The sequence below is a fragment of the Anabrus simplex genome, chromosome 5, assembly GCF_040414725.1.
Source record: "Anabrus simplex isolate iqAnaSimp1 chromosome 5, ASM4041472v1, whole genome shotgun sequence".
Lineage (NCBI taxonomy): Eukaryota > Metazoa > Arthropoda > Insecta > Orthoptera > Tettigoniidae > Anabrus > Anabrus simplex.
This window is the reverse complement of record NC_090269.1, coordinates 45,396,295-45,411,831: the sequence shown is the minus strand read 5'-3', so window position 1 is coordinate 45,411,831 and position 15,537 is coordinate 45,396,295. Positions and strand designations below refer to the sequence as shown.

Here is a 15,537-nt window from a genome sequence, read left to right as displayed (position 1 = left end):
GAGAGGCACTTTCTTCGGGAGCAGCAGGACAAGAGTCACAAACCTAATTGTGTTGTTTGTTCCATATTACCAGCAAAATGTTCAAAGAAAGGAAAGGGACTGTGCAAGAGAAAACAGACAATATTTGTTTGTAAGAATTGCCTAGGACAGCCTGCAATGTGTCCAGTTCCATGTTACGAGATGTATCATAGTAATGTGTGTTTCAAGGTCGAATGTCACTGCTAGTTTGCCAAAGTTGAGTTTAAAATGGTGCAATGGTGTTGAATGTCACTAACCTTTAAAAAAATTAAGTTTCAGTTCATTTGGAAAATATGAAGAAAAAAATCTGTAAGTGTTCTGTTTAAAAATAGCGCACTGAAAGAGTTAAAGTGTAAATTTATCTCCTTATATTTTCCATCGTGTCTTTGAGTGAGTGAGGATTGCGTAAATGCCGCATGCTTTTCTTGGTGAGCTCTGGAAAATATTACATGCTTTTGTTTCTTTGAATGTGTATATTTGCCTTTTTATGTGATTTTATTGTGTGTGGTTCCGACCCACAATGTTCTGTTGTGCTCATGAGGTTGCTCACGATTGAGGTGTATATATTTGTATGTAAGATGTTTTACCACGCAGCGTGTTATATTTTGTACAGTTAGATTAGTTTTTTTGTCTCCCCTTTTTGCGCATTAAATTACGTCTTACCTTAAGGTTAGGAACACCCACTGCAATGTCAAGTGTGCACGAAAGGGAACGTACTCAACAGTTGCAAGTGTTAACAAATATAAAGCCAGGTGCATGGTGCGAGCATGCAAGCCAATGTGTTAAAATTAATGAAACTTCAAGATTTGATTTGATGTGTTAAGTATGTGTGTCGGCATACAATTGTATATTTGTATGATTTCTATTTTGATTAATTCTGCGTCATGTAAAAATTTGGATCATTTGATACTTCTTGCTGTTTTTAAAAAAAAAATATATATGTTTACCCTCCCAAGTCGGTTTTTCCCTCGGACTCGGCGAGGGATCCCACCTCTACCACCTCAAGGGCAGTGTCCTGGAGCTTCAGACTCTGGGTTGGAGGAGGATGACCAGTACCTTGCCCAGGCGGCCTCACCTGCTTTGCTGAACATAGGCCTTACGGGGGGATGAGAAGATTGGAAGGGATAGACAAGGAAGAGGGAAGGAAGCGGCCGTGGCCTGAAGTTAGGTACCATCCCGGCATTTGCCTGGAGGAGAAGTGGGAAACTACGGAAAGCCACTTCGAGGATGGTTGAGGTGGAAATCGAACCCACCTCTACTCAGTTGACCTCCCGAGGTTGAGTTGACCCCGTTCCAGCCCTCGTACCACTTTTTAAATTTCGTGGCAGAGCCGGAAATCGAACCCGGGCCTCCAGGGGTGGCAGTTAATCACACTAATCACTACACGACAGAGGCGGGCCATTTTTCTCTCGTTTATTTTTAATAAACATTTTTTTCTCCAAAACTGACATCATGTTTCGCCTTGCATTATTTATAACTTTTAATTGATCTAGTCAGCGGCAAATCAAATAAAGCTGGGAGAGGATCAAAACAAAAAGAAGAAAAGCTGACTAATCAGGAAAACAGCATTCTCTCTAACCGGTTTGTTATGGAAGATCTACATAGAGCGCTGAATAAATGCAAAAATGGTAAGGCGGCATGATGGCATTTGTATTGAGCAACTCAAAAGATTTGGTCCTGTCAGTAAGCAATGGCTCTTGGACTTATTCAACAACTGCATCAAATATTGCAAAATTCCTAAACTGTGGAGAAAAGCAAGAGTTATAGCAATACTCAAACCTGGCAAGAACGCAGGTAATCCGAAGAACTACCGACCAATCTCTTTATTGTGCCATTTATACAAAATCTTAGAAAGAATGATTCTGGACAGACTATCTGAAGTGATAGACCCATTACTCATACCAGAACAAGCCGGCTTTTGCCCAGGGAAAAGTTGTACTTCCCAAATACTGCACCTCACACAATATATAGAAGATGGCTATGAAAACAAAGTAACTGGAGCAGTTTTTGTTGACTTGACATCAGCCTACGATACAGTTAATCACCATACATTGCTTAGTAAAATGCACAGTATAACTAACGACTATAAACTAACCCAAATGATTGAGTGCTTTCTACAGAACAGAAGGTTTTTTGTTGAATTCCAAGGCCAGAGTAGTAGATGGATGGAGGAACTTAAGAATGGCCTTCCACAAGGGAGTGTGCTGGCACCTATACTTTTCAACATCTATGCCAATGATCAGCCTCGCCCACAAGGGACAAAGAGCTTTATTTATGCAGCCAATGTCGCTCTGGCAGCTCGAGGAAACGTTTGAACTAGTTGAAGAGAAGCTCTCCCATGCTCTACAAATTCTAAGTGGTTATTACCAAGAGAACCAACTAAAACCAAACCCATCAAAAACACAATTCTGTGCCTTCCACCTAAAAAATCGACAGACAGTGAGAAAATTGCAAGTGATTTGGGAAGGTAAAATATTAGAACACTGCTTCACTCCCAGATATCTAGGAGTAACTCTTGACCGAGCACTAACCTATAGAACACACTGTCTGAATACCAAAAGGAAGGTATTTGCAAGGAACAACATTATCCAGAAATTATCGGGTTCAACCTGGGGAACGCATCCTCTCCTTTTAAGAACATCAGCAATAGCCCTCTGTTATTCAGCAGCAGAATACGCCTGCCCTGTCTGGTGTAGATCTAGTCATGCTAATCAAGTGGATGTTGCCTTAAATGAAACCTGCAGACTCATTACAGGATGTTTGAGATCTACACCACTTGATAAAGTTTATTGTCTAGCAGGTATCCCACCTCCAGATATCCACCGTGAGTGTGCATCCAGACTGGAGAAATCTAAAGCACTGAACCTGACGACCCATACTTTATATGGGTACCATACAGCAACCCAACGGCTCAAATCAAGGAAAAGCTTTCTCCATACAACTGAAAACCTCACTGAATCACCATCGAACTTCAGAGTGAATTCATGGCGTTCCAGATCCAGCCACCTTGCAGGATGGATGACGCCTTCCGAAAGACTTCCTGCAGGCCACGAGGAAAGCTGGTCAACATGGAAGACGTTCAACAGGTTGCGTTCAGGAGTTGGAAGAACAAAGACCAACATGAGAAAGTGGGGTTTTGTCTGTGATTCCACTCTGTGTGAATGTGGTGAAGAACAGACAATGAGCCATCTCCTTGTTTGTAACTTGTGTCCAAATACTTGCTCTCTCCAGAATGTGATGGACGCTTCCAAGGAAGCATGTAAATTAGCCGCTTACTGGTCACACCACATTTAATTAATTTTGTATTTATGGAGAGCTTAAATCACTCGTTACCTGCCATCATCAGAAGTGATTAATGATTATAGTACCAGATTTGTTATTGTCCTATTATTATTATTGTAAGTATAATGTATGTTTCTGACACGATTAAATAAATTGATCTCACCGTGTCCATATTAGTTATGTTCCCCATCAAAATCCAGGATGTATGTAATTTTAGGGCAATTTTTTATCTTAGTCGAACTGAGCACCCCTGGGAGCGGCTGACTAGTCTAGGGCAAATTACCTTGATGGTAGAAACGGGGACAGTATTGTAACGGTGGAAATCTCCTAAAAGTACCATAACACTTAATAAGAACTAGACTCAGTACACCTAGACTGTGGTACCAGCATAACATTGCCATATTTAGCAAAAAGGTAGCCTTTTCAAATGTAAGTTTGTTATATCCGAAAGGGCAGTGCAATTAGAAATGTCTTATTTCCCAGCAAAATTCGAAAACCCTTAATCTTATGGAATGGCTCTTACAGTGGTACAGCTAACTCCTCAGCTTCTCCTGTTCTTTCTTGTTCTCCTCCTCCTCTGATTCACTGCTTCCATGAGAATGACTAATTCTTCCACTTCAGGAGCTCCTCTCACCTCATTATTGTAGAACTCTACAATCTTCTTTCAGTGTGTTTCACTTCATTTCTCCATATCTCTGCTGTCACCTGTAGGATATATTGAAGTATAACAAACTTGCCTATATCCAATAAATAACATTTTCACTTAGCCTATGTGATCAAGAGATTCTTTCCACACAGCTCTAGCTGGTCCAATCCATGGCCCGGTCTTGAAGCCACTGGTTTATTATAATACTGCTTTACTACAGATCATACTAATTCGATGGCATTGAAAAATGAGCGATATTGAGGAAGTCGTACAACAGTATGGCCTTCATTGCGCACCACCTCATCAACAATATAACTGGTTTTAGAAAAACACAGAAATATAATTATTCATACATGAAAGTAAACAACATGACCTAAATTTATGTTTAGATGCTACTGTACATTTTTAAGTGACTTTGATTCATATGACAGAACCTTTGCAGCTCATCTTTTGTTGCATTTTCTGGTGGAGATACCCCATTCTGCCTCAACCATAACTATAAATTAAAGGAAAAATAAAAATTAATTTCTGTAGCATCGTTAAATATCATTCAGTAGAAGAAAATATTCAGTCTAGTATAATGACCACTAATTGATCCTTCCTCCATTTCGTTGTTGGTTGATGCTTCACAAGCTTACAGTGATATGCTGCATTATCCATCACAATAACACAGGGTCCTATATTTCTTAATCCTACGATTAATTGTATTTCCACCCACATCTGAAATTTCTCACTGTTCATAGCACCATGATAATCTTGATTTCTCTTCAAGTTTGTGGCAAATTTCAGATCAGCACCTGTAAGAATTTTGAGTTTTGGCATGAAGTTATTTCTTCTAAAAAAGTATTCCCTAAAAATATGAGATTACACGTTTCTATTAGGGCTTGGATTTCTATCACACCCCATATTTTTTATCTGATCTCATTTTACAAACTGAAGCTAGACTATATTTCTAGCTTTTGTAAACATTTCAAAACAAGAGCAATTTGCAGTTGTCAGGCCCATTAGTACTCTATGTGCAAATAGAGTTTATATATACTGTACTTTTGATAGTCCTGTAATTGATAACTGGTTTACTGGATGGTTTAATGTTTCTAGGATATCGATATGAACTCTACTGTGCAATAAAGAATAATGGAACAACCCAATGTTTGATACATTGTGCTTTACCTGTGGAAACAGCGTGGCAGTGGAATTGTGAAAGAGATGAAAAGGAGCAGTACAATCGCAACATCTTTGATGCACTTGTGATGCGATATGAAGCTCCTGATAGTCGCAACCGCTGGGATTCACCCCTTGTTACTGTTTTTCTCAAAGATGATTTGCCATTTGAGAATGTGTATCAGCTGTTGTATGAGAGGAAGCCACCTCCTCCGAATCAGTCTGTACAAGGTGTAAGTACTCTCCTGAATACAAATTTATGTAAAAAATCATACAAAGTAGTTAATAATATTGATTGTTTGCTTTATTATCAGTTACTTGTATCGTTTAGTGTTCACTCCATTTGGTACTTAGTGCTGAAGAGATTTGAGTCTATTAAATTATAAGAGCTGTTTGAAAAATAGTGAGCAAACCTGAAAAGGAATTTTTGAAGCACAGCCTTTGACACACATTTCCACCTCTGCTTGTCCTGCCTCCGAACCCCATTTTAATTTCTGTTACACTATTTGTTGTACTAGGTACCATCAAATTTTCATGTGTTCCCAGCACTCAAATAACGTCTGAAAGGACAGCGTTTCTTCAGTGAGGACTGGTGTCCCTGAATGGTTTAACCCTCCAGCACTTGCGCTGGCGCCCCGAGTGCACCACGTTTGAAAAGACGGATCTACATTGTTGTGCCAGCAATCTACTGACCTGTGTTGTTAGGTATTCCTTCAGTACAGTTCTAGCTACCTATGCGAGAAGTCAAAGAAATATTTCTCCAATAGAAGCGAATTAAACGGTGTTTTTAAGATCACAGCGCCACAAGTAGCAAACCCAGGTCGCCGCGAGCATCATCATGTAAGCATATTTTTATTTACGAATTATTTTATTTTTCACTAGAATTGTCTTCCATTAATCTTTTGTGCACCGTAAGTTGCCTTCTACGGGAAGTCTCCTATAATCGTTCTGTTTATTTAGGGCTGGAAGAAATATGTAAAGTTCACAGCTGTGCTGGTTACAGAATTATTGTCCAGATTTTGCCATAGCGGATGACTGTGAAAATGAAAATGACAATTCTGATAGTGAACATGAGCAAATAATTTACAGTGAGCATAACTCAGAAAAAGTGCAGCTGTCAGTGATGCAGAATAAACGGGACAAAACTGAACTGTGCTGAAACCAGAATAAATTTATGCGCTTCATTATGCTGTAATAATTATACTTTTGATAGTTGACACATAAAGATAGACTGCACTGAAGTCGGGTTTGAATGTACTCATTGCCTTAAAAATACACTTGTTAATGTTGGTTCAGGAGGTAAACATAATGTTTAAGTAGAATCTTAGTGAATTTCCATGACTTAATATTATATTCTAATGTAATACAACGAGGTAAAATAAAGTTAACATTATGTAAAACATTTCAAGAATTAATTAATCAACGATATAACATAGAATCTAGGCATTTAATATCATTTTGAAGGAAACATTAAAATACACACAGTGCACCACACAAGTGCTCGAGTGAAGAAAATGAATGTGAGTGCTTGAGGGTTAAAGACCGTAATAAATAATTTTTCTCAATAGTTCTCAAAGTTATGACCAGGGCCCGGATTCTGATGACATGTCATTTTTTAAGTGGTTCACCACAGACATTGTTAACTTATATATAAATCCTGTTCATGGCCCCCGTATTACAGAAATGCATATTTAATTAGTCATTTTTCTAAGTATTTTATTTTTAGGTAATTTTCTTGCTTTTTGCTTCATTATTATGTCATTTTATGGAATTTATTCAAATAATTTACACGTTTTGAGTTATTTCCTCACATTCTTAATGGTTTATGATGCATTTTTGTGTATGGTACTGGATATTAACGGAACTGAAAGCGAGGATGAATACAAAGACATGAGAATTTTCACAACTTAGTTCAACCCATATTTCTTGGAATATCCGCATTCCAGGAGACATACCTGCGCTTGCAGCTAATCCGGAAGCGATGTTGAAATCAAGGGGGGTAGGAAGACAGACAACAGTAGGCCCAGTAATGCCAGTCTGGTTAAGTACCTCAGTGCAACCATACATGTGTTAAGTGGATTTGTGTTATTGGCTGCGGTTGTTTTTCGAGTGTATTTAAAATATATCTCATTATTATTATAATATTTATAGGTCCACCTGTTCAATACAATACAATATAATCCACTATTTCATGTGGTTAAAATGTATACATAATACATAAAAGTCAATGGTATTAAACATGTAAATTTTAACCACATGAAATAGTGGATTATATTGTATTGTATTGAACAGGTGGACCTATAAATATAATAATAATTTTTGAGATATACGTCAACTTCTATACGGAACCAAAATGAGAATAGTTACTTGTATTTAAAATGCCAAAGTTCTTAAAACCGTCTTGGGCTGTTCATTTCAAACAAATTATTTTGGAATTCAACAAGGATATTCTTACCACCGATGGTGCAATTCTTTTCTGAAAAATATGTGGAGTGAAAGTGGCAGGAGATAGGACATTTACTGTTCAGCAACATATCAGTCTAGAGAACCACATACGTGGAGTCCAAAATAGTAGCAAATGAAAAGTTTCTCAACTGTTACTCTCACAGTCATCCTCCGGTGGTGGTACTTCCTCTGTATTTTGTACAGACTTGTGTGAAGCTTTGTTTTCTTTGAACATTCCTCTCTGGAAATTGAACAATATTAAACTTAGAGATTTCTTAGAAAGGTATACGGGCCGTGTAATTCCAGATGAGTCTACTCTGAGAAAGAACTATGTATCCCAATGCTATGACGACGCAATAAGGAATATCCGAGAAGAAGTCTGCACAAACAAAATATTCATTTCAATCGATGAAACCAGTGATGAAGAGGTCTGTTACATTGCTAATGTGGATATGTTAGAAGTAGATAGACCTGGAAAAATATTTTTGCTCATGACCAAAGTTTTCCAGTCTGTGAACCATTCTACAATACATTGTCTCTTCAGTAAATCGATGGGACTACTATGGCCTAAGGGTTTAAGGTATGATGATGTTCTGCTCTTTGTTACATAGTTACAGCTGCCAATGCAATCAAAGCATTTTACTCAAAAATGGTACATGTAACCTGCCTAGCTCATGCTTTTCACTGAGTGGCCGAAGAAGTCAGATCAAATTTCTCTGAAGTTGACAAGCTTCTGTCCCTAACTAAGAAGGTATTACTAAGGCTCCATAACAAAGGGAACTTTTCAGATCCCAAGCACCTGACATTCTATTACCACCGCAGCCTTGCATCACACGATGGGGTAAGTGGATCGATGCCTGTATTTACTATTGTGACCCCTTTCAGACAGTGAAGCATGTAATATATTTTTTTGACATAAAAGATGCCAAAGCCATTCACATGGCTCAAGAATTATTTTTAGATATACAAATGGAGCAAAAACTAGCGTGCATCAAAACATATTTCAGTTCCTTGTCGTCAATTACTACACATCTTTAGGAGAGAGGCGTGGCTCTAGGAAAAAATGATAAATTTAGACAGAACAGCCACAGGCGAATTAAAATACATTTGTGGCGATTCTAGTGTGGCAGTGTCAGACAAACTGAAACATGTTCTTGACAAGAACTTGGGTTTTAATATTTTGTGCTCCTTTTCTTGGATTTTGGCGGGTGAAGATTTCAGCATTATTGGCAATGAAGAAGTTACATCCAGTGATTTAGTGCACTTCAAGTATGTTCCAATAGCATCCGTAGACGTTGAAAGGAGCTTTTCAAAGTACAAAAATGTGCCGGTCAACAATCGTCGTTCTTTTTCCTGTGAGAATCTACGAGTGGTTACAGACATCTACTGTAACGTGGAGTGAGGTAAGTCTGTATAGCCTGTCATGTATTTTAGGTGCACATTTTTCTTATAACCTCTAATCTGATAAAGAATTTGAGTACCTAACAGCGAAATTCTCTCTTTTTTGTTCTTCAGATGTTTAAGCCTTAAAGTTCCACATACAATGAAGTGTTATTTGTATTCGGGAGATAGTAGGTTCGAACCCTACTATCGGCAGCCCTGAAGATGGTTTTCTGTGGTTTCCCATTTTCACACCAGGCAAATGGTGGGGCTGTACCTTAATTAAGGCCACGGCCGCTTCCTTCCCACTCCTAGCCCTTTCCTGTCCCATCATCGCCATAAGACCTATCTGTGTCGGTGCGACGTAAAGCAACTAGCAAAAACAAAAGAAGTGTTATTTTCCTTGAAGAAAAGAACACAGAACTTGGAGTGCCAAACAATAGAATGAAATAAGAACCAGTATTTGTGTGCAAATAATTCGTATTTGTCACATAATAATTAAATAATTAAAATAATTTCAACATACAGTGACACAGTCTGTTTGCATTTTTTGCGTGATGAAATTATGTCAGTTTCATTCAAATTTTTAGGTCATTTTTTTTTAGTTTTTGGGTAATTTTATGGGATATTTGCAGTCATTTTTTAAACATTTTTCTGTCATCAAAATCTGGGCCTTGGTTGTGACACTGCTGGAAGAAGTGTAGGGGGACTATGTCGGAGAGTGTTTAAAGCACCATTCATTTGGTACGAATCCTTCACTGGAAGGTTCATGAAAGTTCACTATTTTTCAAACAGTCCTTGTATTTAAGCACGAGTAAGGATTGCCACTACGGTATTTTTACAATTTATATCTTCTTACTTCTGAAGTAAATAAAATCTCTCTAAGTTGTAAAATAAATATTGTCATTATACTCTTGAATATCTAACCAAGGACTATCATAAATACAATAACTGACATACAGAAGACAGATGAAACCATTTGTGGTGATTTTATCCACCATTATAGTTTACCTATGATAATTGTTTCACCTTTGATGTTGTGAAGCAGGGATAACATTTGATCTGTTTCTCAGTCAACTTCTGTCTCTCCACCTTTTAAATGTATTTTATTAATCATATTTTTAATGCATGAGGGTGGCGTGGTTAACAGTGACGTAGCTGTAGAATTTTCACCCAGATGTCCTAGCTTCAAATTCTGGTACACACAGGTTGAATTTTCACCTGAAAAATCATGTGGCATCACAGAGTGCATCCAGCGTTAAGCCTGTGGCCAGGGCAAGGATGGCTAGAGCGACCCGAGAAATAACCGAGTTAAGCTGAGGAATGTGTGTGAAATTAAGAAAAAATAGTAAATGGCATTCAGTAAGACTGTATGAATGAAATGGAAGCAAATTATTATTGCACTGCCATTTCCTTTTTTTACCCACTGAATGACATCTGGAACTTTCCTCATTCACGGAGTATTCTGTACATAATACCAAGGAATACTCACAAAAGACACTTACAAAAAATACATGAGTGGATAAATGATAGCGATCATACACAAGTCTCCCTCTACTATAATTTGAGCCATTTTAAACAGAGCATAAAAGAGATGGATACTTACAAAGCCTAGAGAAATACCAAAAATAATATTATTTTAACACTGAGATAAGAAAACTGAATTAGGTAGAAATAATGACATAAAATTGAGCATTGCCTTTGCACAAAAAATGTCACCATTACATTTCTTGAAACGTAGGAGCAATATTAATAGATAAAATACTCATTTGTGTTCCATCACTATCAAACAGTATCACTGGATCTTGCACTTACACATAACAGAGAACAAAAAAATTCAAAAGTTGAATCCATCCTTACAACATTAAATAATCCATAATTTTTCTTGTCTGAAATCGTAGTTTTCCTCAGAACATAAAGATTTTTCCCTTTACAATACTGGAAATTATACTCTAAGACACATGAAAATCGCCGTATTAAAAATGGAAATCACCACTGCCTAAAGATCATTTCATGTTAAGAAAACAGTATTTCTCTCATGAGTCTACAAGGAGTGATCATACACCTTTCTAGACACCCTCAATTAAGGAACATTGGTTAAGGAATATTATAATGTACTTTATATTTTATGAAAGACAGATGTGCAGTGAGTCATTAAAAGAACTACTTAACATTTTCTTTTTCATAAATACAGTTGCTGGGAGGAAGCACAATTAATTCCTTCCTTCTTTCCTTCCTTCCTTCCTAGGTTGGCAATGAAAAGGGCATCCGGCCTTGAAAACATGCCATGAAATTTCATCTCACCTCATTCCCAACCCTGTATTAGAGAATGGGACTTGTCTTGTCTTGGTGTTGAGTCAATGTAAAGTGATTAGTTAGCCTATGTGAGTAGTATAGGCAGAAGCCGACGGCTGAATAATACCTTTTTGTGGCATTTCATCTACGATTTCTTTCAAATTTTTTGTCTTCGGTGGGGCAAGCGTATATGGAGAGAATCTAATGGGAATAGTATCGGTCACATCAGTTTTGTACTCTAATATGTTAGTCGATCCTAAACGATTAGTGAAACATCAGGATATCTGTTACAAATTTCTTAATCTGACTGGCCTAAGTAAATTAGTTCTATTGAGAAAGGTTTTACCAAGAACTCTCCTCTGGAGGTTGGTAAAAATATATTCCTTATTGTATCAATGCCAATTATGAACTGCCGTTGTGAGCAGATATTTGTAGTTTTGTGCCTTCATTTGCTTGCCTCGTACAATTTATATATTTCGGAGGACTCTGAGAGAGAGTAACGCTACAATGTACAACTACATTACAAGTAAACCAGTTTAAATAGTACTGTAAATGTTCCAATGCCCAGCTCCTTGGCAGCCTACGTTTCTTTTAAAATTTTACAACAGATCCAAATTTAGGGCTGTCGTGCAGGTGGCAGATTCCCTATCATTTGTTTTCCTCATCTTTTCTTACAGGATTTCAAAGAAGTTAGAAATTTATCGTACATCTCCCTTGGTCAATTATTCCAATTCGTAATTCCTCTTCCTATGAACGAATACTTGCCCCAATTAGTCGTCTTGAATTCCAACTTTATCTTCATATTATGATCTTTCCAATTTTTAAAAACTTTACTCAAGCTTATTTATCTACAAATGTGATTCCACGCTATCTCTCCCAGAACATACTGCTTTGTCAAATAGCTTTTTGCTCAGAAAAATCATGCTACTTTCATTTGGATCTTTTCCAGTTTTCAAATCAAGTAATCCTGGTGGGGATCCCATAGACTGTAACCATACTCTAATTGGGGTCTTATCAGTTAGTTATACACCCTGTCCTTTGCATCCATATGAAGAGATATGTAGCCTTTACAGCCTCCTTAATGTGATTACCCCAATCAAGATCTTTCCATATATTAACACCTAGGTACTTACAGTAGTCCCCATTGGGTACATTCCCTCCATCAACACAGTAATTAAAACTGAAGGGACTTTTCCTCTTGGTGAAACGTATAACTTGACATTTCATCCCATTTATCAGCGCACTATTGTCTGCCGTTCATTTCACAACTGCCTCGAGTTATTTTTGGAGTTGCTCACAATCCTGTAACTTTGTTCATTGCTCTATACATTATAACATCATTATAACATCATCTGCAAAAAGCCTTATCTGTTATTTCAATTTTTTACTCATATTATTCATATACCGGTATAAGAAAACATAAGGGTTGTGGGTTAGGTTCTGAGCAATTTTAGCTGCATCTGTTTAATTCATCTGACTCAGAGACTAGGTGTTGTATTTACACATTTACAATACTTGAATACAGCCCTCCACATAGGGTTGGTTTGAAGATGCGCATCTGGGCAAGAAACCGGGCCAAGTCCAAATATGCGATACAGATTGCACCTGCAACCCCACTAGGTTCTGGAAAAGAATAAGATGATATGTTATTTTTATCAGTTTGTTTAATGATGTCTTTTCATTGATCATTGTTTGGTTTACAAAGCTTGTTAATTCATAGATTCTTTTGTAGAACCCTGTGACTCCTGAAAATTTCTTACGTGAATTGGACAGAATAACTCACGAGATCATTTCGGTAAGTTGCACAAAGCACTCCTATTTTTCTTCCTTATAACTGATAGAATTCTGATATTGGTAGTAAAAGAAACTGAATATATCTTTCTTTGATTTCATACACTACTAGAGTGGAAATACACATAGGGAGGAATTTTAGTAAGTCTCAGGTGTCATTGAACACTGTGTACACTTCCTGAGATAAAAACTGGATGGACTCTTGTATGAAAGAAGTAGCATCAAATTCTGTATACATTGTCCTATGCTTTAGTCTTTAGTCTTTTGTAATAAAATATTCCTTGTCATAATGTTCAATGTACATTTGTCTAGTGCATACTTCATCAGTTAACTTGCATTATTCTGTTATGTTAGGAAAGTGACAAGGAGCATTTAGGGCTGTGTATAGCAAATGTTATAATTTAAACTCATTCTAAAAGTATAGATGTTCACCTTTTTATAGGCAAAGTGTAGGTAAATCTCTGTGTATTAAGTAGTATACGATAATTGCCTTCCCTTTGGTTGTGCTTGTGCTTAGGGACTAGGAGAAATATTCGTCTGATCCCTTTTTGTACCAGAAAGTGTACCTATTGTTAGCAGTTGCTTGCAGTGCATGTAATTGCAGACTTCCACCAGGAAACATATCGTAAAAGTGAAATTTTTTATGAATAGTGTAGATGATTTTCAAACAGAAAAAGAAATTTGTGATGTAGGACATTATTTGTACACTATGGGAGACAAAAAGTGATTTGCTGAAAATCTCTGCGTTTCTGAGTACAGTCTGTAGGGTATTGTTCATATTGTACTACTGATAAGAATTTACCATGGAGGGAACGTATTGAAGTAATACACTCTTCCAGTATATGTTTCTGTGCTTTTGCAATGACTATTAAGTGCAGGAGATTGTAGCAGACCTTGCAGTATTGCGAGAGAAACTCTAGGAAGAAGAAGACACAAGAAATTCTATTAGCAGTAATCAAGGTAACATGAAGTGTTTCATAGGAGACCAGGTTGGAAGTCTCCTTTACACACTGGTCTCATGGCTTAGTAGTTGCTGTATTCACCTGTTAGTCTGAATGTAGTAGATCGAATCCCATCTGTTGTGCTTTTATTAATGACCTTCTTTCAATATTATTATCACTCAGCAACATATACCAGTTAGGTTGCTATGGTTTCTGTTTGACATTTGATCTTCAGCTACGTCGCAAACAAATGCTAGTGTTATGAAATCCTTTATTCTTTAGCTATTTCTCTCCACAGTCTGTTAATCCCAGGAATTTGTCTGAGGCTTGTTGGAGGGACAGAATTTTTTATTTCTGCAACTGGCCAGCACTGTGGTATTACAGAGAGTGCTGCAAAGAGATGGATTAAACAGTTTCAGGAAACAGAGATAAATCTCGCCTCACAGGGATACACTCTTGGAAAGGATCGTCTCTAGCTAAAGATAATCATTTGATTGGTTATTCACATTCGATGCCTTCACTGATCGCCATGCACCTGAAGCAAGTCTGGCAACACCAAAACTGTACTTAGGCACCTGATAACTCATCATCATCATCATATCATCATTGGACTCTTCCAGCATTCCTGGAATGTCATTCTTTGAACCTGTTTCTGCCTTAAAGTATCTATACATTTCCTTCTGTTGCTCTCTAAAATTCATATGGCTGCCAATTAATTTCCCAGTAAGCTCCCTCAATCTCTCCCAATCCCACAACCAATCCTAAATCCTTTTCTGTCTACTCTGCACCTCCTCCTTAATCTCTTTATTTCTCTGTTATAATACAATGGGCCCTTACCATTCCTTACTACTTTTAAAGGTACACATCTGTTTTCACACTCATCAACAATTGCTTTAAACCCGTCCTGTGGGCTGTTTACATTTTTATTTATGATTGATCATAATTTATTTTTTAAATTTACCCATGCCTCCCTTATCAACCATATGGTATTGCCTAATAGTCCTACTTTTGCGGCATTCCTTTCAATATTTATTCTATGACAGAAACAATTTCATGATTACTTATACCATCTATAACTAGAGCCTTACGCGGATTTACAAAATATTATCCGCATCCACACTTCCTTCATCTGCATCCGTAAATGGTTATCCATGGATATTTTAAATGTTTAACTATAGTAACTTACATTATTACACCCAAGATATTGAAATGGATAGATCTGTTAACGTAATACAATAAGCCTTATATCTGGCACCAGACCCCTACAGTCACAGGTTTATGAGGGATTGCCTCTTGCGACAACTACTGACGTATTGACCTTTGTTCCTTCCTTCCATTAATTGTGGGCAGGAGCCAGTTAGGCTTAGGTCAGATTTACGGCTTTATGGTCTCAAGGCTCTTTGTATATCACCATTCTCCCATACTAACTTCAAGGGTCACCTAACCACAAGCAAAAATAAGATTATACCTGAGTGAAAATCAATAAACTTCATTGTTTAGAAATTATCCACACTGCCGTACAGTTTCCATCCGCCATGACACTAACTTTGCGGATATTCGCATCCGTGCAGGGCTCTA

General features: G+C 37.4%; 1 protein-coding gene across 1 annotated transcript in view; it reads left to right on the top strand.

Annotated features, from left to right (window-relative positions):
• Positions 1-15,537, top strand: part of LOC136874308 (protein KTI12 homolog) — a 49,598-nt gene that overhangs the window by 25,825 nt on the left and 8,236 nt on the right. Inside the window, exons 4-5 of the mRNA XM_067147952.2 lie at positions 5,045-5,340; positions 12,960-13,022. Coding sequence (XP_067004053.2) covers positions 5,045-5,340; positions 12,960-13,022 — 359 coding nt within the window. The remainder of the gene's footprint in view (positions 1-5,044; positions 5,341-12,959; positions 13,023-15,537) is intronic.